Here is a 23400-nt window from a genome sequence, read left to right on the forward strand (position 1 = left end):
GGTTTGCAATTTTTTACATTATTACAAAATCAATTTCAGTATTTCACATCTTTGGTTTTAATGAAACTTTGCATTGTTGAACTTTTCGTGATTCGTGAAATTTTGGTTTAAATGAAACTTACATGAATTTTGGTTTTGAGGGTACTGTTCATGAAACTAGTGAATTGTTTCATTTTTACTTAATGTCATTTTATCGTGTTTTTCGTGAAATGATTTGTGGCCTTATCATTTATTGTTCCATGGGTTTAGATTGTTCTGACAGTTTAGATTATTGTGATTAGTTTACTTGAAAAAAAATTTAGTGGCTATATTATTTCGTGAAACGTGCCTTCAATGTCACATCAAGTTTTTCATGTTTAATGGCCATTTACTATTAGTTATAGTAATTGGAATTTACATTTGCGTGACACTGTTAGCTATTGGCATTTGTTTTATTTTCACCGATAACTTAGATACTAATTTTGTTAGCATTCAAATTTGAAATCCAATAAGATTTTGGATTACTGTTTTGCATTTGGCTATTAGTGAAATATTTGTTTTCCTGTGTGAAACTAGTTAATTGAGTTCACTTTTGAAATTAGTGTGTCATACGAGACATCTCAGTTAACGTGAAAGGTGCTTTGCTGATAAATAAATTCACATTTGGAATTATCATAATATTATGTTATTGAATTATTTATGAAATTATTGATATTGCTGATTTTTATTAAACTTATGATTGGGCCTTTAAATTATTGGCCTTATTAGTTAGTTTTCATATAGTGCACCTTCAACATCTTTACTATGCGTTTCAACTGAAGTTTAAGCTTTGTAAAAGCTAGTATCTTATTTGAATTTTTTCCTGGCAATTAAAAAAAAATACAGAAGGCTTAAGTGACATGCAATATATACATATGCTTTTCTGATGCACAAAGTTAGTTGTTATTATTTTCGAAAACCAGTGGTGTTACTGGCACGATTTATAAGTTTGTTTTGACTGATTTCTATTTCTGAAAATAAATATTTTGGATTGTTAGCGTGAATTATATTCAGATTTGCATATTAATATATAGTGATTCTTGAAATTCATTCAGACTTGGTGAAACACTTGGTGTTGTGAAATAAATGAATTATTATTTTTATTAGATCGGGTCTCACATTTGCATATCCATATAGGTTGAAACTTTTGATTGGGCCCCTACATTTTAGAATTTAACTTAATACTATTCATGTTCTGTATAAGTTTTGAAATTCCTAAAACTGATACGATTGTTGTTCCAATATTTAATTAGTTAACATGAATTCATCCTTTTGGTTTTTATGGGAACTATGAAATTTTTGACTTTTGAATTATTTCACTTTGGTGGAATATTACTGGTCTATGTTTTAATTTCTCTTATTTGGAATTGTGTAAACTGAATTTTGATTCAGATTTGGTGTTGACATTAGTTTTGTTTATTGGACTATAAATTTGGCCCTGTAAATTATTGAACATTTGATTTTTATTTTAGTGAAAATCGTTTGGACTTTTGCATAGTTTTGTGAAATAAGTTCACGTGAGTATGTCTCATAATTAATAAACTTGGTCCTTTTTGGGATATTTTAGTGGGTTTTCACATTTCACATTTTGGATATAGTGAGATTGGTTTCATATTTCATTTGGCTACATGGTTCTTCAATGTTTTATTTAAATTGGGACATTTATGACTTGTTCACCGTCATTGGTTTTTTGCAGTGCAAAAACATTGTTGCCATATTTTTAGTCTCATTGATTGCAGTGTATTGCATTGTGACTTGTGATTGACAATAGAATAAATGCAATTAAGCATATTTTGCATTGAGATTTTTGATTGTAGCTTAACATATAAAAATTAATATTTACTCTATTTTGGTGGTGTCATTGGATCATTTTATTGAATAAAAGGGAGTAAAACTACTGTATAATTTGGCATTAATTGCATGTGGCAAAAGGAAATTAAATGGGTATAACGAATTCTGAACCCATGACTGAAGGTTAATATTTATGCACCATGTGAATTAAATTAGGCATGTTTTTATGTCATATATTATAATGATTTGATTGTATGTATTAATTAAAGTTTCATTATACATACAATATTGAGATGAATAATTTGAGTATTTTGGTATTATTGCTTATGGTTTGAAGCAATAATTCGGGTTTGGAAATTAATGTCAAGTGATCCATATAATTTCATTTAATTAGGGATTAGCCTTAACACCCTTAATTATTTCAATTCTATATTGAGAGTCTTTGGATCACAGAAATGGTGTGACATTATTTGTAATTCATCATACAAATATAATAAAGAATTCTTGTATGATTTGTTGTGACAAAATATGTTGGATTGACAAATGCAATATAATTTCTGGAAACACATGGTGTGAAGTGTTTCATGTTTCTTAACCTTTGAAATCTTCGTTTATAGGGGTGATTTTGTTGATGGGTGCTTGCTTTAGCTATCGGATTACGATTGTGAGCCCTTCCATTACAGGTCACCTTCTTCTTTTTGACTTGCATCTTCATTTTTTTTTTGTCAATATGTGAATGAGCTAATTATTCTCCAGATTTTGGTTCTGTCAATATGGGATTGATTGTCAGAGTTAAAGTTGTTAACTTTATGGATAGTTGTGTTGTCATGTCCATGTATCCTACTCTATGGAACATGCTTGGGATCCTTGCAATTTAAGGCTGCTATGGCTTTTTTGATATGTTGATTCGTGCTTCATAAAAAAAGAGTTTGATTTGGGAGACCCATTGGATTGTTAGACTCTAGATTTGGTCCTTAATGTGAATTGTAGTTTTTCTATCCCCTTGAAATTCCCACTCAGGGTCAGTTTGGTATGGGAGTAAAAATGGGGGTGAAAAGTCTTTGGATGAGTTTTCAATACAATTTTAGTAATAAAACAAATCATTGAATTTTTCACCTTCGTTTTTAACCTCATTCCGAACTGATCAGAGGTAATGTTTTCTGTAATATAATTCCTCCAAACTGTAATCTGAGTCTGAGGGAAATTCTTGTTAAGACAACATAAGGATAATTCTGGGGTTTTGTGGAAGTCCATGTAAATTTGGTATTATGAGTGATGACTTTGTTTATTATAAGGCCAATGATGGTGAGTGAGTCCTTCTTAAGTTGATTTTCTTGGCATTGATGTAGGGTTCACTTCTAGAAGTGTAAGCAGGAGTGGCCATGACATCAGCTCAAATAGCAGTAACTCATCAGCCTCCATATCTGTCACTTTTAGAAGTGAGGGTGAGATCTTGCAATCTTCCAATTTGAAAAGCTTCAGCTACAGTGAACTAAGAGCAGCCACAGGAAATTTATGCCTAGATAGTGTCTTAGGGGAGGGTGGATTTGGTTCTGTTTTTAAGGGCTGGATTGATGAGCATTCACTTGCCGCTACCAAACCAGGAATCAGCATGATTGTTGCTGTAAAGAGGCTTAACCAAGAGGGCTTCCAGGGTCACAAAGAATGGTTGGTCAGTATCAATTCTTCTCTGGATACTCCTTCAGTTTCCTCTCTGATGCATATTATTCTGGCTTCAAACTTTATTTCATTGTATATTAACAAAATTCTAGGCAACTACTAGCTTTTTTGGATACTCTTTCATTTTCCCGGTATGATCCCGTTTGGGGGATTCTCTGTGGAACTGTATGTTTGTTCTCATTTGATCTTATTGGCATTGTTGGCCAATTCCTGTAACTTTAATAGCTCACTTTGGAAGGACTTGACTATGATACTGAAGTTCAATCAATTTCTAAAACCGATTGATGTTCTTCTTGTTTTGTATTGTTTGACTCACAGGCTGAATTCAACTATCTTGGGCAACTGCAACATTCTAATCTTGTCAAGTTAATAGGATACTGCTTCAAGGATGAGCATCGGCTTCTGGTTTATGAATATATGCCTAAGGGCAGCATGGAGAATCATCTGTTCAGAAGTTGGTACCTTCTATTTTAGTCGAATAATTCTTTGTTCCTTTTTGTTCCCATTAAAAGAGTTTTTTTTTTTTTGTTTTTTTTTTAATAATTTAAAGTTCAATTGTAAGTTCTAATACTAATGTTGCCTGAAATCATCATTAGTACAGGAGGTTCTTATTATCAGCCATTCTCTTGGAGTTTACGATTGAAAATAGCCCTTGAGGCTGCAAGGTGTCTTGCTTTTCTCCATAGTATAGAACCTAAAGTCATATACCGTGACTTTAAAACTTCAAATATCCTACTTGATACTGTATGTACATAATTGCAACTTGAGCATGTCCTGTTATGGTTGAATATGATGGATTTATTACTTGATTACTAAAATGCTTCATCACATGGTGCTTTGCAGAACTATAAGGCCAAACTCTCTGATTTTGGGTTGGCCAGAGATGGGCCAACTGGTGATAAAAGCCATGTCTCTACTAGGGTCATCGGAACCCGTGGATATGTGGCACCGGAGTATCTTGCAACAGGTATTATCTCTGGTGTATGTCAAATTGTATTCCTAATTAGTTTTTGGGGTTTCTTGCACCGTTTTTACCTCTCATTAAGTATGCTGTTTTGGTTGATAGACTATATTATGACATAATTTTTTATGGTCATTTTCTTTGTCTAGTACTCAAATTTTCTGAAATGGTGTTTACACATTATTCCATCAGTAGGGTTTTAATCATCCTTTCATGTACAATACCAAGCTTCGCCACATTATCACTTTTCTTTGGATACATTTGCACAATCCGACAATCCTTATATCTTAAAATATTCTGTTTCAATTATCATTGATAGAGATTGTTTACGTCTCTCATGATTTGTGAATTTACTGGGTTTCAGCAGCTTTTAGTTTTACATATTAATATGCAAACAAGGAAGTGATGTCTGTTATATTTTCATAACTGGAATTTTTTTTGTTTCACTAGGTCATCTCACTGCAAAGAGTGATGTATATAGTTTCGGAGTAGTTCTTCTCGAAATAATATCAGGAAGACGAGCTATAGACAAGAACCAACCACGTGGAGAACATAACCTAGTTGAATGGGCCAAACCTTACCTATCTAACAAATGCTGAGTTTTTCGAGTAATGGATCTGCGTCTTGAGGGACAATATTCCCATACTCGAGCTCAAGCAGCAGCCACACTTGCTTTGCAATGTGTTGCTGCAGAACCTAAAAGGAGGCCAAATATGGATGAAGTGGTAAGAACATTGGAGCTGCTTCAGGAATCAAAGGACGTGCAGACAAAAAATGGTGTTCAGAAAGAGCATCGTGAAAGCAGTTCTGTACTCGGCCATCCCATTGGCCGCCCTATAGCTGACAAAGGTAGTGCAGATGCTCCCAGAAAGGCTTCTGCTTATCCTAGTCCTTCTGTTTCTCTCCTGCAAACTTGAGAGAGTTTTGTGATGTGGCTAGTTGTAGGAAGAACATAAAAAGTTCAGAGATATAGGTTTGGCTTGAACCGTAATTATGTTAGCTATGTATAGTTTTTGTTATTTATATCTTGGTATTTTTAGCTACACTAGAAATTCTTTTGTTCTTGTGATCCTGATTGCTAGTCATGAGAGTCTAATATGGATCCTTAAGGTGTTCATTGCTTTTGGATCCATGTTCTTTACTTATATCTGGATCCATGTTCTTTACTTATAATAAAACAAAATATTGATAAATATAATTAAATTTGTAAACGATGTCATTGAGTGAATAAGTGAAACATTCGAAAAATAATAACAATAATAAATAACATTTCAATAGGAAGTGTGGAAATGAAACTTGAAATGAAAGATATAAATATGTACCAAAAAATAAATGAAAGATATAAATATGTACCAAAAAATAAATGAAAGACAGACATGGAAATATAGAAGTAGGACCAGTCCTCAGGTTGCCTTTTTATATTTTTGTTTTTTTATGAAAGGATGGTAGTTAACTTTGAAAGAAATAAACGGGCACAAAGTTTTGTGGTGAGCTGATTCATAACTTTCTACTCTGAAGCGTACAAAAGAAAAAAGGCAAAGTTGAGCAGATTGTCTGGAGTTTTTGACCATTTTATCCTTTATTAATTAATTAATAACCATTTTGTCTCTCATTCAAAACTATCTACCAATCTGTCCCTCTTTAATCGATTAACTTGAAGATTTAATCGATTAAATGGTCAAAACTGACAAAAATGACTGACTTGAAAATTTAATGTAAAATGTGGAAGAAAATTTATTGGAGGGGTTCAAATCTAGTGTAAAAAATCTAGAATAATAAGGAATGTGGAAGAAAATTTAATGTAAAAAATTTAGAATGTGGAAGAAAATTAAGGAAAAGCAACGTAAAATAAAGTAAAAGTGTTGTTGTTATTATTTTCTTACAAAAAAATATATACTAGTGCATGATTAATGGGCTAAATACTGCTACAAATTGGAAGGTAAGGTTTTTATTTTTAATAAATAAACAGGCCACAGGCTTGAGACAAACTTTTATTTTTTGTAAACGAACCAGGCCACAGACTAATATTATATTCGTAACAGGTAACAGGCTAAGGCCAGTCTGACACGTTTAAATACAGGCTTGGCCCGTTAAGATCAAAGCTCGGCTCGGCCCGTTAACACCACTACTCCTTAGTCCTTTAGAGCTGAAGCACAAGCTCCACAAGAAAGAGCTCCCCATCAAACTTGAGTCCAAAAGGTTCCGCAGACTGAAGAAAATCATCCACCATTCCATCAAAATTAAGGGACAAACAAAAACACATAAGATGATATTTAATATTAATAATAACTGCATGTTGGAAACCAAAAGCCATGTGAAACAAAGAAAAGAAGATGAAAAGAGAAACTAACCTCCTTCACAGCCACCACCAAACAAGACGAGACAGCCAAAGACAAAGTTGAGAGAGTGAGAGGCTCTGGCGTTGGGAAAATCTGAATAACCATGTAAGTAAGACAATCTATGGCAACAAACAGAATCGCGATATGAGGTAAGAGTTGGCAACAACGATGGTGGGGTCGAACCCTTTTGATTTAAGTGGCGGTGGCGTTGAATGAAGGGAACCATTTTTGGAGATATATTTTGGAGATTTAATCGATTAAGTTGAAAATTTAATCGATTAAATCTTCAAGTCAACCATTTTTGTCAGTTTTGACCATTTAATTGATTAAATCTTCAAGTTAATCAATTAAAGAGGGGCAGATTGGTAGATAGTTTTGAATGAGGGGCAAAATAGTTATTAATTAATTAATGAAGGGTAAAAGGGTCAAAAAACCAGATTGTCTGATCCTATGATATTTCCACACAATTATTTTGTTTGCAAACAGTTGATTGATCATTAAAGTCTCACTGGAATTTTTTATTTTTTGTTTTTAAGAGCCTTTGCCTCACTGAGTCATTCAACTGAGTGGAACTGAAACCCTTTACAAATCCAGAGGGTGAATTGGCATTTGCGTTAGACACAACCCAATTACTCAGAGAAGAACCTCAAATGCCGAAACTATCATAAATAACTCCACCTAGGGGTGTGCATGGAGCGGTTCATAACCGGTTTTGGAAAAATCCAAACCGAACCGGTTTGAAATGGTTTGATTTTCAAACCAAACCATTTTTTTTTTAAAACCAGTTTTTATTATCCAAACCGGTTTGAAATCGATTTCAAAACCGGTTTATGGTTCATAACCGGTTTTGATTTAAAATCAATCAAAACCGGTTTTAAATCAATACCGGTTATGAACCAAAAACCGGTTATCAAGTTCAAAACCGGTTTTTTAACAAATTCAAAATCAATTTTTGATGGATTGTGCTATTTTTATAAGTAGTCGTTTGTTTCTCCCAGTTATAGGTAGTTGACCAACTATTTCTTGCAAGAATCTTCATTGTTTTGGAACTCCCAGGACGAAATGATTCTTATAGAAATTGTTTCACGTTATTTTTACGGAAAACATTTCCCTCAAAAAAAATTTTGTCGAATTTTTTTACGGAATATAAATTTCGTCAAAAAATTTCCCTCAAAATATTTCACAAAAAAACATATTCATCAAAAATTTTGACGAAAAATATTTCTAACAAAATTTTCCACGAAACACATTTCCTTCGAAAACTTTTGACGGAAAATCATTTCATCAAAATACTTTACAGAATTCAAATTTCGACGAAAGTTTTCTACGGAAACATTTTCGTTAATCTTTTTGACAAAAAAAATTCCATCGAAATTTTTAACGAAATACATTTCCATCGAAAATTTTCGACAAAAAATATTTTCGTCAAGTTTTTTGATAAAAAATATTTCCATCAAAATTTTTAACTGAACACATTTCTATGAAAAAAATTTGTAAAAAATTTTGACGAACAATATTTCGATAAAAATTTTGACAAAAATGTTTTTCGTCAAAATGTTTTATAAAATTATTTTTCGTCAAAAAATTTGAGGGAAATGATTGGAGGGAATTTAGATTCCGTAAAGAATTTTGATAAAAAAAAATTTCGTCGAAATTTTTTACAGAAATATTTTTCGTCAAAATTATTTACGTAAATATTTTTGGTCAAAATTTTCGTTCTAAATGTGTTTTGTTGAAAATTTGTCTGGAAATGTTTTTCGTTGAAAATTTGGACGAAAATATTTCCTATCAATTTTTTTTATGGAAATGTGTTTCTTCAAATTTTTTTACAGAATTATTTTTCGTTGAAAAGTTTGACAGAATTGTTTATGTCGAAAGTTTCGACGGAATTTAGATTCTATCAAGAATTTTGACTGAAATATTGTGTCTCTAAAAAATTTATGCCAATGATTATGACAAATCTTGTTCCGTCTCTAGTTTCGACGAAAAAAAATTTCGTCTCTATTTTTTACGTAATATGATTTTTGTCAAAATTTTCGACGAAATATTTTTCTTCGATAAATTCTGTTAGTATTTGAAACTTCTCTAATAATGTCACATTTAAAAATGATTCATATTTATGTAATTTTCACATTTTAATGTTAAGTATAAAAGATAATACTTATTTGTTCTTTAATTGTAAAATAGTTTGGTTATGGATAACCAATTATTGTATGGTTTGGTAAATAACTAGTTTATAAAATAAAATGCAGTTTCATATGAAACCGATTTTTAAAAATAACCAGTTTTTAGAATGTGGAGCGATTTGGTTATGGATGGATTTGATTTTTTTGAACATTTTGAACACCACTAGCTCCACCCACCACTTTCATAAAAAAACTCAAAACCCAACGCACACACTGCATGCTTCAAAGGCTCATTAATAATTACGGTGAATTTGAAAGTGACCAAGACCAAGGTAGCACTAGCAGAGTCTCTCTGGCGGTTGGGCAACAGTGAAACAACCCGCTTCTTTCATTAATGTACTTCCTCCCATCTTTAAAATCCTACCAATTCTCTTTATAGGTACAGATGGCAATTTAATGTTTGGTTTTATTCCAAAGACAATTGTTGTCTTTCTTATATTATAAGTAAAAAATAGTATACAACAGTCACATACATTTTTTTATTTTATTTTTTTATTGATTTGGGTTAGAATTTAGAAGAGGGAGCAGTGAAGAGCAGCATCAAATTCAAAACCAGAGCTTCTAATTGGAGGTAAGAATTCTGAGTTTACTTACCAATAGCAAGCACAGAAATTAGTATGTTTTGTATTATTTAATTTTATTTAATTTTTTCTAGGTTTATGCCAAATATGCTCAATTCGATTAATAGAGTTAGAAACTGTTGCATGCTGCATACACAAACAAACGTTATCATTTTGTTCGGCAGGGGAAGGACGATGAAACATCACAAAACAAGAGCAACATGAAGACGAACATAAACATAAACATAAACATAAACATAAACTCGAGTTTCTTCATGGAACTGAATCGTGGACTGCTCAAGGCCGTTATAATCTTGTTGTTTGTTCAGTTTGGTTTAGGCAGAAGAATGGGTTTGGGTTTGAGCTCAAGAACCGAATGGCGGACTTTGCTGGAACTACGTTCATCGTTGGGGATTAGTGGGAAGGATTGGGTCAAAAAAGCCGAACCGTGCTTTCACTGGACCGGAGTTCAGTGCGAGAACGGTCGAGTTGTGGGCATCAATTTGACCGGTTTAAGCCGAACCCGAGCCGGTCGTCTCCAAACACGGTTTGCAGTGGATTCTCTTGCGAATCTGACCCTATTGGGTTCGTTCTGCGCTTCCGGTTTTTCTCTGAATGGGTCTATTCACGAGTGGTTGGGACAGAGCCTTAGGAAACTCGAAAAGCTTGATCTCCGGTCTTGCTGGCTCACCGGTCCGATTCCTGGGTCGCTTGGGGGTTTGAATGGGTTGAAAACTCTGATTCTCTCAGACAATAGTCTCACTGGTAGAATGCCTTCGGAACTTGGAAGGTTGTCTGGGCTATCGGTTCTTGATCTCTCTAACAATTCGTTGACAGGACCAGTGCCTAACTCTTTCTCTTTTCTTGTTAATCTCACAAGGCTTGATCTTTCTTCCAATTTTTTATCTGGGTCCATTCCACCTCATCTGGGTGCCCTTTCTAATCTCCAAATTTTGAATCTTTCAGATAATGGCCTCACTGCTTCGGTTCCTCCTCAACTGGGTAACCTTTACAACTTGGTTAAACTTGATCTTAGCAAGAATTCTCTATCTGGGTCATTGCCAGATCTTTTGTTTTCCAAGATTCAAATGCTCATTCTCAGTGAGAATGCCTTTGATGGTGCTCTTCCTGCTACGTTGTTTTCCGGGCCCAACTTGCACTTTCTCGATGTATCCAACAACACCCTCACTGGACCCTTGCCTAAACTCACTAGTTCAAGCAATGTTAATTATGCTGGTGCCACATTCAATCTCTCAAACAATTTGTTCTATGGACCTCTGATTACAATGCCTAGCAAATTTAAAACAATTGATTTGTCCGGTAATTATTTCCAAGGCGAGGTGCATGTTGGTCGTTTTAAATTTAGTACTAGTTTTACTCTTGATAGAAATTGCCTACGGATGATTCCAAACCAGAGGGATTTAGAGGATTGTAGAGTGTTTTATGTTGAGAGAGCATTACCCTTTAGTCCCGGTGTCAAAGAACCAACGCAATCGCCCTTGCTAGATTCTGAGTCCGGGAACAACAAACGAGAGATATTCATACTGGCAGGTATATTTGGTGGGCTTGGCTTTATTGTGCTTCTGGTATTGGTCCTCATGCTCATGCTGCTTCTAAAACAATGTAGTGGTCATAATAGCATCGGAATTCAAAGGGGGACAGCAAATGTGGGACCTGTTCCAGAAGTGGAAAATCCTACACCTCCAAAGGACCCTGTGTTTGTAGCTGGCACGGGAGAATCATTTTCATATGAGCAAATGCTTCATTTGACTGCTAACTTTGCTGAAGAAAATTTAATCAAACACGGTCATTCTGGAGACCTCTTCTGGGGAACCTTGGAAGGTGGTGTAACAGCGGTTGTAAAAAAGGTAGATTTAAATTTATTTAAGAAAGAATCATACATGGTGGAATTAGGACTACTATTAAGCAAGGTTTCACATGCAAGATTGGTCCCCCTCTTGGGGCACTGCTTGGAGAATGAGCATGAGAAATTTTTAATTTATAAGTATATGCCAAATGGAGATTTTGCTACTTCCTTGCACAGAGTCACCTGTTCCGATGATAAATTTAAGTCTATGGATTGGATCACGAGATTGAAAATTGCAATAGGAGCTGCTGAAGGCCTATCTTACCTACATGAGTGCAGCCCTCCCCTAGTTCACAGGTACTACCAATCGTAATTTAGATTTTTAAGGCTGTCTCATGATGATTGGAAAAATAAGATTATGTCATGGAATTGAATTTAAGGCTGTCTCAAATATAAGTTCTTTGTCAACAATGTGTAAAGTGAGACATTGTGGAGGCCTTTAAGAACTTTTGCACTACTGCAAGTTAATGAAATTTTTCTTTTGATTTTTGTAGAGATGTCCAAGCAAGCAGCATACTTCTTGATGATAAATTTGAAGTGCGACTTGGAAGTTTGAGCGAGGTTACTGCCCAAGGAGATCTTCATCAGAGTGTCATCACAAGGATTTTCCGCAAATCATCGTGAGTGTTGCATTCTTTGCGTAGCTATTTTATAATGAATATTAAAGGCGAAGATATGCTATGATGATTTATAAACATATTGAAGTGTTTACCAAAAAAATTAAACACATTGAAGCTTTAAATGGTTTTAAACACTGGCCAAACAACTGGTCCAAATCAATGTAGCAGTTACTTGCTGGCGCATGTTAATTGAACTAATGATATATTTCAGTCCTAAGTTACTGAAAATTGGCTTACTTGTAGTTAATTGATTGATGTAGATAAGATTGCATTCTTATTGATAGAATGCTTCTTATAATCAAGTGCCATGAAGTGCAAACAAACGAGTTGTCACTGCCTGCTTTTAATTTAGTGATTGATGTATTTAAACTTATTCTCCAAATTATATTTAAAGTTGTGACTATTTTTTTTTTATTTTTTTTTTTGGTGATGTACAGATCTTTGGATCAAGGCAATTCTGGTGAGTAAATTGGTTTGCATCTTTCTAGGTAGTCTTTAATTTTTTCTATCAAGTTTCTCATATTCTGAGTGGATTTCACCAGTTGATTGATATGAACATGACCTGCATCTTTACATTTTTTTTAATATAATTTTTGGTCCAAGTATCCATTCAATTAATGGCGAGAAATTTCTAGACAGAGAATAATGAACCAGTTTATGGAAGAGATTTAAGGTGCAGCAGTACACTGTTTGTTCCGTGGAACTATGTTAGTGGCCCTGCTATATATACTGGTGTGGAAAAAGGACATGCATAAAACCTTTCTATTGTTAGAAATTGTTAAAAGTTAAAACAGAACTCATTACATTATTGTTTCTTTTCTTGCTGTGGCAACAAAACAGGTTCATCACTTGATTCATGTCCCTATGATGTCTACTGTTTCGGGAAGGTTTTACTCGAGCTCATTACAGGAAATCTTGGTGTCAGCAAATCAGATGATGCGGCCACTAAAGAGTGGTTAGAACAAACCCTGTCTTACATCAGTATATATGACAAAGAACAGGTGACTAGGATTGTTGACCCATCTTTGATAGTAGATGATGACTTATTGGAAGAGGTATGGGCAATGGCAATTGTAGCCAGGTCATGCTTGAATCCCAAGCCTTCTAAACGCCCTCCTATGAGGTATGTTCTCAAAGCATTGGAAAATCCAGTGAAGCTTGTCAGAGAAGAAAATTATAGCTCAGCCAGGTTGAGAACAACTTCATCTAGGAGATCTTGGAGCTTTGCATTCTTGGGTAGCTGGAGACAGAGCTCATCAGAGAGTGCTACTGCCACAGTACATACAAACACAGAGGGTGCGAGTGGCTTTAGACAATCAGGAAGAGTAAGTTCACAAGGTAGTGGTGGAAATGATCACTCATTTTCTCAAAAAATATCATCCAATGAAATTTTCCCTGAACCATTGGAAATGCAAGAGATGGAGAGGCAAGATGAGCACTAAGAGAAGCAAGATAACTATTTTAGCTGGATGAGAGGGAACTTTCATGTCTGATTATGAAAGGGGGAGATGGAGATCTTATTAGATTGGATCCTATCAAAAGAGTTTGTTTCCTAGGCGTAGTCTTAAAAACCCACATTCTTATGATTTGCGAGGACGGCGAGGTTCATTCGAATGAAATAAAATACTACAATACTGCATCTTACGTTTTTTTACTACCAAGGTTCAGATATAAATTGATACCGAAAATTTTCTTGAGGAGGAAGTGCTATTTTGAGAATAATTAGCCTATCTGGAATAAAAAAAAAAAAAAAATTATTGATTCTGGGTGGAATGGAAAGAATTTAGGGAATAGGATTCACAGACAAAGAAAATGAATAGAAAGATCCAAATGTTGGAAGAAGAAAGAATTTTTAACAAAATTTAAGCAATTATCTACCAAAACAGAAACATAGGGCAACTACTGATGAGATTCGAATCTCTCTCCCTAACGCTTAGGAGAAATTTTAAGTATTATGATTTATGAAAGCATTACGCTTCACCAAAAAAATAACACTTCATATCCTGAACATAGGGCAACTCGTTTTACGCCTATTTATACATTAGCATGGGCTGGTAAGAGATGTAGACATATATTAAGTCGGTCAGAAAACCTAAACTAAAAAATTTGCCAACAAACATAATCAAACAAAATTAATTTTAGTTTTTCGTTTTCTTTTTGTAAAAATTGATTAGTTTGGCTTCTTCATCCTTTTTTATTTGTAAAACCAAACGGAATATATATATAAAACTGACATACTTATAAATAATTTAAATTTCATCTTATCGATAATTATATTTTCATTTATGATACTTTATTAAAAAAATTAGGCAAATATATTATTAATTAGGTCATATGAAAAGGAAAAAGTAAAGTTCAATGAATTTATTTAAGAAATAGAATGTTCGATCAAAAACTGATTAGACCAAATCTTACCAACCTGATTAATTATAAGCAAATCTATCAATTTTCTATACAAAAGTCAATCGATTTGGTTGAATTGACTTTTCTTTTCAGAACAAAACCAAATTAAACAGTGAACGCTCCGACATACTAGGGCCTGATTTAAAAATTAATCAATATGCATTGTCCGTATAAAGAAACTTTATATTAACATCTACTAAGTAATAATATTTTGATACATATTATTTATTATTTTTATTCTAATTTAGGATAGAATGATATGATAATAAATAATAATAAGTTAAAATATTAGCAAGTATAAAACTCATTTATACTCCAATCCATACTACTATATATACTCTTTAAACAAACACTTACTTACCATCTGCAAGTATAATAAATGAAGAAACTCATTTTGCAATTGCTACAGCGTAACACCACTTACTTCTGTAAAAGTACCCGACGAACCTATACAACGTTATAACCCAGTATCCTTTCCCCCCATGTAGCAGACGTTTAAAAGATCATACGGCGCTTTGAATTACTACACCGAGCAATTTCAAGAAAAAGAAAAAAGAACAGGGAACGAAGACGGGGAACAGGAGCATGGGGCAGCTCAGAATTAGCTTTCTAAACCCAAAGGAATGCTGCCCCAAACTCCTAAACTTACATTTCCCCAGGCTGAGAAGTCAGAATGCCAAATTCATGCTGCATAAAATCTTCACTGGGTCGGTAATACTTGTCTGGAGAGTACAAGCCCAGGTTAGACACTTGGCTAGTATAAAGGCAGGCAAATCTCTCAACCTGCACCAGGCATATCACGCAAGTTCATTTAAAGAATTACCATTCGAAGAGATCAATTTGATATTATTATTTAGGAAGAAAAACATCAATCATTTTTACAGGTTTCTTCTTGAAATTGCTATATTAAGATGCATAGGTTTACCATGTTCTTTAGTTGATCTGATATTTTAAGGCATAGTTTTGCAAGGGTTGGTATGCTATTTGCAACTAGTAAACCTCCCTAGCAGCCAATCTAATTAGAAAGATACTGTAAGTACAATTTCCTGTTGTATACAGGTTTTAGAATGGAGCATGTACACCTAAACCACCAAAGAGAGTCGCGTCTTACCTGATGAGCAAAGCGAGAGTTCTGAAAACCAGTTTTCATAAGCTGTCCCCATGGCTCGTGAAACTGCAATGATTTAGTTTACAAACAATCAACATCTCTCATACAAATTACAATGTGAATTGGATATATTATAACCGTAAGAGACTAGTAGAAAGAGAACTAAAGATAATGGAAAAAGTCGACAGGTGAACTTTCTACCCTTTGGTGTAATTTTCTTTGAGCTTCTTGATGACTTAATCGCACTCTCTCTCTTTCAAGCTGCCAAAAAAAATAGCAGCTTATCAAATGTCTGAAATTGGACTTCAATGCATGACATGGGAATGGACCCAAAGGCCAAACCTCCAATTTATCAAGTTCTGAAGACAAATTCTGCTTGACATCAGCATCTGGATTCTTGAATCTGAAAAATAGTGCACTACTCTTTAAGAATGTGATCATATAATAAGGAAGGACTTATGAGAGGACCAGAGTTATACTAACTTGAGAAACCACTTCAAATGATGTATTTCATCCTCAATGCGATCCCGCTCACTCCTCAGGAATTGAAGTTCCTGCACAAGAATATTCATGTAAATATCTTCCTCAATGTGTATTAGCTTGTTAGGTGTCTATTCAGAAGGAGAATAAGAAGAACGCAAAAGCACACCTCATTAAAACAATGTCAGAAGCCCACATAAAGTCCTTTATCCATGAATTAAACATTTCTTTTTTCCTTTTTTATTTTTTATAAAGCTAAGCCTTATCATAAAAAATAATACTAATGGTAATAAAATCAATAAGCACCTTGCGGGTACCCCTTGATTCCCACTGGAGTTTAACCTCATTTTCAAGCTCTGGGACTACAAGCATTGTTCTCCATCCTGCTCGTCAAACACATTACATCACAATCAAATTTAAGTCACTTAAAGGAGAATCCACAAAAATACAAAATTTTCAAAAGGAGTTAATATTTGGGTTTCACACATAAACAAGAATCAAGTGGATTCATTAAAAATTCCATCAATGTCTTATTTTCTACATTACATTATCAGTTATCCGCACTCCTCCTATCATAACCACAGGTAACACCAAAATTTACTGGAAGCTAGAATTATAATGCAAATCTATTTGATAGAATAGTTGTAAGGATTAATATGATATACCAAGAACCTTTTTGCTGCGTAGTATATCTCCATAAATGTGATCCCCAACATACAGAACCTACACATATAGATTCAGATTTTTACAGGAAGCTTCAGTATACCAACAACCCTCAAGTATTAGAATTCCTACAATCAATAACCATAATTCAAAATAATCAGCTCTTCAAACCAGAAACACCACGATGTAACTTACTACCATTTTACATTTATTTAAGTTACCAACACATATAGTCATAAGAGAAAAATATTACCTGTGAGCTTGATTCAATAGAAAGTAGTTTATGCAGATGAGCTACGTTGCCTCCCTACAATAGATGTTCATAATAACTACATAAATGCTGAGCTATCAAACATTTATTGTATACCGACTATGTATTAAAATAACACTAACTTCAAATTGTTTTGCGTAAACCTAAACAAAATGATTTTCATTTTATGTAAGATGATGATTTTACCTGGAAAACTTGACAAGCATGATTCTTCCCTTCTAAGAATAACCTTGCTGAGATATTACCCACCTTTCAATTAAAAAATAATAATAAAGAGAGAGAGAGATGACACTAGTTTTATACAAGATCATTAAATAAGTGAATAAAATGATGTGCTATTGCTAACCTCAGGCATAGGAGAGCCATTATCAGTATTAAGTAGCATTCCAGTCTCAGGCACAACCTCAAATAGGTTGGCACGAGTTTCCTCGTGAAAAAATCCTGGCTTTGCACTGTAGAATAGTAGACTTGATCGGGTTAGCAAGGAATTCTATATGTTACAATATTATTGTGTGTTCTCAGAAACCCGAATTCTAACTATAGAGGCATTAAGCTTACGGCCATACTATGAAGTTGTGGGAGAGAGTTATTGAACATCGTTTGAGGAGAGAGCCAAGGTTTCTGTAAATCAATTTGAATTTATGCCAAGAAGATGTACCACAGAAGCTATCTTCTTGATACGTTAATTGATAGAAAGATATCAAGAAAAAAAGAAGGATTTACATATGGTGTTCATAGATCTTGAGAAAGCATATGACAAGGTCCCAAGAAAAGTTTTAAGATGGGTTCTTGAGAAGAAAAAAGTATCATCAAAGTATGTAAATGCAATTAAGGATATGTATGATGGGGCTACTACATGTGTGAAAGTTTGTAATGGAACATCAAGTTATTTTCCTATTACAGTAAGTGTACACCAAGGTTCGGCTCTGAGTCCTTATCTCTTTGCCTTAGTGATGGATGAACTAACAAAAGACATTCAAGAGAAAGTGTTGTGGTGTATGTTTTTTGCAGATGATATTGTGCTTATTGATGAGACTAAAGACGGTGTTAATAGGAAACTTCAATTGTGGATAAGCACTTTGGAGTCTAAAGGTTTTACGCTAAGCCGGAGCAAGACTGAGTATATGAAGTGTGAGTTTTCTCTGGTAAGAGATGGAGATCAAGATCCCGTGCATCTACTTGGCCAAGAGGTACCCAAGAAAGATGCTTTTAGATACCTGGGATCAATTTTGCAAAAAGGTGGTGAGATTGATGAGGATGTAAATCATAGAATTAGAGCAGAATGGATGAAATGGCGGAGTGCATCTGGATTTTTGTGTGACGGAAAAATTCCCCTTAAGCTTAAAGGAAAATTCTATAGTAAAGCCTGCAATGTTATATAGAGGTGAATGTTGGCCAGCACATAGGCAACACAAGCATAAAATGGGAGTAGCAGAAATGAGGATGTTAAGGTGGATGTGTGGTTATACGAGGATGGATAAGATAAGAAATGAAGATATTCGACAAAAGGTAGGAGTAGTACCGGTAACTGAAAAGATGAGGGAACATAGATTGAGGTGGTTTGAGCACGTAACGAGACGGCCCCTGGATGCTCCTATAAGAACAAAAGTTTGTTACCAAGAGCTCAACACAAAGAGAGGTAGAGGTAGACCGAAACTTACCTGGAGAAAAGTAGTTAAACAAGGCTTAATGGAGTGGGATATAGATTGGCGGACGGTGTGTCTTAGAACGGAATGGAGAAAAGCTATAAGCAGGGTGGAATGTTAACCCCGTTGTTATTCCTATGTTCCAGATAATCTTTTTTTAGTCCTTTTCCTCGTCAATCCCCCCTCTCTTTCTTTTCCCCTTCTTGTCTTTTATCTTATTTCCCCCTTCCCCAATTTTTTATTTTTATTTTTATTTTTATTTATTTATTTACATTATATTTATTTATTTATTTATTTTATTTTTAATCTCCTCTTATTTATCATTGGGTTCATCTACCACTGACCCCAATTATCTTGGGTTAAAGGTTTTGTTGATGTTGATGTCCCAAAAGTTAACTTTACAGATTAAAAACACACTGCAAAAGTGCATCCTAAATATGTTTGGAATTGGATGTTTCTTATAAATTATCAGGTTCATAAAATGAATGATACATGATGTGTCATCAAAGGTAGGATGGCATGTATTAGTATGGCTAAAACAAATTGCGAATGCAATTCAGTAAACAACACAAGGAAGGACCAAAGTAAACAGTTGGAAAGTCTCTTAATTCCATGCACCAGAAATTGTGCATTACAGAAATCCAAGGGTCATAATTTGACAATATAGGGGAATATTCACATTAGGCAGAATAATGAAGCCAAACAAATATAACTAGGCAGATATGCTAAGATAAGAACATGACCTGCCAGTGATAACAACATCAAAATATCGAAGCCAGCCAAAATTGTAACTGCCACCTATAATACTGGATCCACAGAGGAAATTCATGACAATGTTGGTATAGTCCCATAAACTGCAAATGACATATGAAAGTATGAAAAATATTAGTTAAAATGTCTGTAGAGAAGGAAATGAGCCACTGTTTTTTGAAATTATTCATTGAAATATTTTCGGTTAGATCAATTGATTTTAAATTTTAAAGTACTTTTCAATTCTTATCTTATAATCTTGCAACATACCGTAACTCACTGAACTCTACTATTTTTGAACATTAAGGATCATATAACATGTTAGAAATCCCCGCTAGGCACTATGTGTTTGTTTTTAAAAAGTTTTAAAATGCCTTATAAACAAGTTTATACATGATTGTTCCATCAATTATCAATAACCACAAGATGGTTGGACATTGGACTATTTCTTGATGACATTTTTCCTATGCAATATGCATACATAGAAAATTCATAACTACCTATTTGTCACTAAAAATGTTGCGCGTCCAGATTCTCTGAGCATTTCAAGCATGGGTACTATTGAGGTGTCTTCATTAATATACCTGATAAGTGAAAAAAAAAATTAAAAAAGAAAAAGAAAAAAAGAACAAGTCAGAATAATTTCATCAAGAATTCATAGACGATATGTGAAATTTAAGAACACAATTTTCACAAAGAAACAATTAATGTTTGAGATCTTATTGCTAGCATAAAAATTGTTTGTCCATTTCTCACTTGATAGGTTAGTGATTTTATATTCATACCTTTTGGGATCCTTAGCAACCATTTGCTTCAACGTTCCATCACGGTGGCACAAATCAACTGCAGCTCGAACATCTTTGTACATGCGAGCATAACTGGAAGGAGCAGGACAATTGATAAAGAATATACAATCATGAAGCTTTCATCTATTTATTGACTGTTCGATGGTTTCTATACAAATATATAGAATGCTCATTCATTTCTCTTTTACACCCAACTATTATTTTCCAAATATTTGGAAAATAAAATTAATTATATGACTTTTTATATTAAAAATATTAATTATAGAACTATGCATTTATTTCACCTGCCTACTGTTCTTGTCGCAATAGTAGCTAAAACTATTGTTCTGTACTTTGTACAAACAGGGTTAATAGCAAGCTGCCTTAGCCTTTTAAAGCCCCAGCAGGGTGCCGAAGTCAACATTAATGATATTCTAGGTATGTCCTTACCCATAAAGAAGCCAAATCTACCTGGAAGGTAATATATCAATGATAAATTATTACACAATCAATTCTTTAAAAAAAACTAACCAAGATTACCTCCCGTTAAAAAAATAAAAACAAATATTGCCTAAGTCCTAGAATGTAGTTGACTGACCTTGAAAATAAAAGCATATAAAATTCTCAAAAAAAAAATCATGAAGACAAATAAGACTTACTCAACACCCTCTCGAGTCTTTCCAGGATTGCTATCCTTAAAATCAACCAGTTGAGCAAACAAGTAGGCTTCCGCGAGCGAAAAGAGTGTATCAATTAGAGCATAGTCTGGCTCATCAAACGAATCACGTACTAAAGTACTTCCATAGGTCCCAACTTTTTCTTCTTTCGACAACTCTTTAAATCCATGATAGGCTATTTTTACATACTTGTGGCGGTCCATCTAAATACATAGAACCAGCATCAATCAAACAGAGAAAGTAAAAAAAAAAAGTTTTCCATGCAATCTGCTAATGTATTTTTTCCCTGGTTAAAGTGGTGAAGAGAACATTTATCCAGTCTTAACCTTCAAGATGTTGCCTCTTTTTTTGTCAAGAACCAAGCCCCTGACCATGTACTTCCAGTTAAAAGACCAATTTAGTAGCTGCGGAAGAGAAAAAGGGTTTTAGCCAAAATACAAAAGAATGTAGATTGATTATACCAGCAAAAAATATGCAAATAAATAAAATCCTTTAATACAGTGAACCAATAGGAAGTTAGTAAATCTATGAAAAAAACACATATTACACCAGCACTTCCATCATAATTACTGCAAGAAAAAGATGACAAATTAATCAAACATGATAAAAGTGCCATAAGACTAATTGGACAAACCTCCTGCGGGTATCCCAAATCATAAACCAGCTTTTTAATTGTGCCTTGATAAGCAAGAGATTCAAAAGTTTCGGGCTTGTATTGTGCCAGAGTATAATCCATGTCAAATCCCACAGCAACAATGTTCTTCATATTCAGTGACCGGTTACAAAATATCTGCTTGCCTATATCAGTTTTCCATCCATGCTCAAGAGATGATGACCACACACGTGGCCTTTTGCCATTATCACTGCCAGGAAAATCCACTGATCTTGGGTCGTGTATGCCAATTCCATGGTTCTCATCCATTGAATATTGAGCATGCAACTGCTTAGCTCCTGATAGATTCAACCCAGGAGAAAGAATCATGTAATGGTTTGAAATAGGAATCACTTAGGTACACATAACGACCACACAAAGTAACAATGAACCTAATGCGCTACCTATTTTCAGTCAAACTAGATTGAGTTTCATAACCTTCCAAATGCTATCCCACAAAAGCAGGATAATAAGACATTTGTCCAAAATCTACAAAAAGCAAATGCATCCACCTCCTGGCTTTCTCGACATTGGACATGCTTAACGAGAGTAACCCATTGAACTATATGTATTCAGACCAAAAAGGAAACAACTAGGAGTTTCATTGCAATAAAACTGATACATGTGAATCACGCGCACAAATTCATTCATACAGATAATTGAGGCTAGCTGAATCTTTCTGACCAATAAAATGGAGAGACATTTGATGATTCAACACAGATTTGGTGAAGTAACCAACCCAAAAACCTTAATTACTCGCATCATTTTATCCATAGATCCTAAGAACTTGAAAACAAGAAGAAAAAGAGAGAGAGTAATGATAACCCCTCCCTTGAAAACGATTTTTGACATCTTACCTTGGTTGTGAAGGGATTATGGCGCACAATGCACGGGGCTACGTTCCTAGTCTTGGAATTCCCCGAGCTAGGCTCCAAGAAACACCTAAAAATTCAACTTATGAATTAAGAAGAGCAATCCTCTAGGTTTCTAGTATCTAATTTTTCCCACCAATCCATATCTCAAATCTCACGCTATATAGCTAGCTACCTCTACAATCTCGAACAAATCAAGACCGAACAAAACGAATTGCTTAACCATGTCCACGTGTACAGGGCTAACATCATAAGAGAATTTAAAAAAGCTTAGAGCACAAGAAATCCGGTTAAAAAGAGGGAAAACGAACCTGGCGATGTGGTGTTAGCGATGGAGCGAGGAGGTTTGGTGCAGATTCCAGAAGCAAAGCGAAGGCGAGAAGATAAAAGAGGTGTGAGTTGAGGAGAGAAGTTAGAGAGAGAGGATGAGAGAGGCCACTTGCGAATTCGCATCGTGCAGTGATTAAATAGGCATAGGCATAGGCATGGTGATGGTTGGAATCAGTGCGAATGGGAAGGAATCAGATGCTGGCATTGCAAAGTTAGCAAATGCAATTACAGCTTGGAAATGCAGCTTCACCTGCATTTACCACTTTTTGCCTAATTGGAATTGGAAGGTAGCATTCCTTGGAATAGGATTATTCCTATCCTCGAATTGGATATAATAATCAATACATGTTGGGGAAGGAATTAATTCCCCTATCCTTAATTTATCAATAGAGCCAACCACCTATTTGTTCTTAGCATTTCCCAACTAGTTGTCTATTATTCCTTTTCCTTTGACAAAAAAATACTAACAAATATAAGGCATCGCGGAAACGAACGGAAACCGGAAGGGGTTAGCACTTAGCACTTGGGAATGGATTAGATTTGCAATGCGAGACGTCGATGGAAAGGTAGAGAGGGGAGTTCGTGAGTTGAGATGAGCATGCTCTGCCACGTGGAGGAAAAGGAAGGAGCCGTACTGGTGCTCGCTTTTTTGCATTTTTTCTGCTGATTTTCTGATTCTGGCGTGGATAAGTAGCGCCCAACCACAATTTTTGTGTTCCTTATACACAGTACTCAGATCAG

At 34.5% G+C, this 23400-nt stretch overlaps 2 protein-coding genes and 1 pseudogene across 4 annotated transcripts; 2 read left to right on the forward strand and 1 right to left on the reverse strand.

The window, feature by feature from the left end:
• Window positions 1–2440: 2440 nt before the first annotated feature.
• Window positions 2441–5367, forward strand: LOC133313314 (probable serine/threonine-protein kinase PBL11; annotated as a pseudogene).
• Window positions 5368–9810: 4443 nt separating this feature from the next.
• LOC133313332 (probable LRR receptor-like serine/threonine-protein kinase At2g16250) lies at window positions 9811–13611 on the forward strand. Its single transcript, XM_061514699.1, has 4 exons — window positions 9811–11699; window positions 11897–12022; window positions 12460–12482; window positions 12863–13611. The coding sequence occupies exons 1-4, from the start codon at window positions 9811–9813 to the stop codon at window positions 13462–13464; spliced, it is 2640 nt and encodes an 879-aa protein (XP_061370683.1). The 3' UTR covers window positions 13465–13611.
• A 1140-nt stretch (window positions 13612–14751) lies between these two features.
• LOC133313312 (uncharacterized) lies at window positions 14752–23046 on the reverse strand. 3 transcript variants are annotated; one of them, XM_061514662.1, is made up of 18 exons: window positions 22641–22731; window positions 22315–22399; window positions 21440–21756; window positions 21132–21209; window positions 20788–21008; window positions 20129–20221; window positions 19844–19927; window positions 19337–19447; window positions 17294–17399; window positions 17134–17196; window positions 16930–16983; window positions 16679–16736; window positions 16320–16396; window positions 16017–16087; window positions 15876–15936; window positions 15735–15794; window positions 15537–15599; window positions 14752–15208 (listed from the first exon to the last, which is right to left on the reverse strand). In XM_061514662.1, exons 3-18 carry the CDS (start codon window positions 21725–21727, stop codon window positions 15071–15073), a joined length of 1626 nt encoding a protein of 541 aa, XP_061370646.1. In that variant the 5' UTR covers window positions 21728–21756; window positions 22315–22399; window positions 22641–22731; the 3' UTR covers window positions 14752–15070. The 3 variants fall into 3 exon arrangements, with proteins under 3 accessions (XP_061370646.1, XP_061370645.1, XP_061370647.1); XM_061514661.1 differs by lacking the exon at window positions 22315–22399 and having other exon boundaries at window positions 22641–23046; XM_061514663.1 differs by lacking the exons at window positions 22315–22399; window positions 22641–22731 and adding an exon at window positions 21862–22028.
• Window positions 23047–23400: the final 354 nt, after the last annotated feature.

This window comes from Gastrolobium bilobum, unplaced genomic scaffold (assembly GCF_033153095.1).
Source record: "Gastrolobium bilobum isolate Gb01-03AN ecotype WA unplaced genomic scaffold, APGP_CSIRO_Gbil_v1 utg14062, whole genome shotgun sequence".
In the NCBI taxonomy this organism is placed as follows: Eukaryota; Viridiplantae; Streptophyta; class Magnoliopsida; order Fabales; family Fabaceae; genus Gastrolobium; species Gastrolobium bilobum.

What these genes read in the sequence shown, in the direction of transcription:
- LOC133313332 (XM_061514699.1), top strand. Translation starts at nt 9,811, where the DNA reads ATGGAACTGAATCGTGGACTGCTCAAGGCCGTTATAATCTTGTTGTTT. An exon ending in AGGATTTTCCGCAAATCATC is followed by an intron (nt 12,023 to 12,459) that starts GTGAGTGTTGCA and finishes GGTGATGTACAG; the next exon opens with ATCTTTGGATCAAGGCAATT. An exon ending in TTTGGATCAAGGCAATTCTG is followed by an intron (nt 12,483 to 12,862) that starts GTGAGTAAATTG and finishes GCAACAAAACAG; the next exon opens with GTTCATCACTTGATTCATGT.
- LOC133313312 (XM_061514661.1), bottom strand. Translation starts at nt 22,782, where the DNA reads ATGCGAATTCGCAAGTGGCCTCTCTCATCCTCTCTCTCTAACTTCTCT. An exon ending in CGCTAACACCACATCGCCAG is followed by an intron (nt 21,757 to 22,640) that starts GTTCGTTTTCCC and finishes TGAATCTATCAG; the next exon opens with GAGCTAAGCAGTTGCATGCT. An exon ending in CTATTGAATCAAGCTCACAG is followed by an intron (nt 16,737 to 16,929) that starts GTAATATTTTTC and finishes CTATATGTGTAG; the next exon opens with GTTCTGTATGTTGGGGATCA.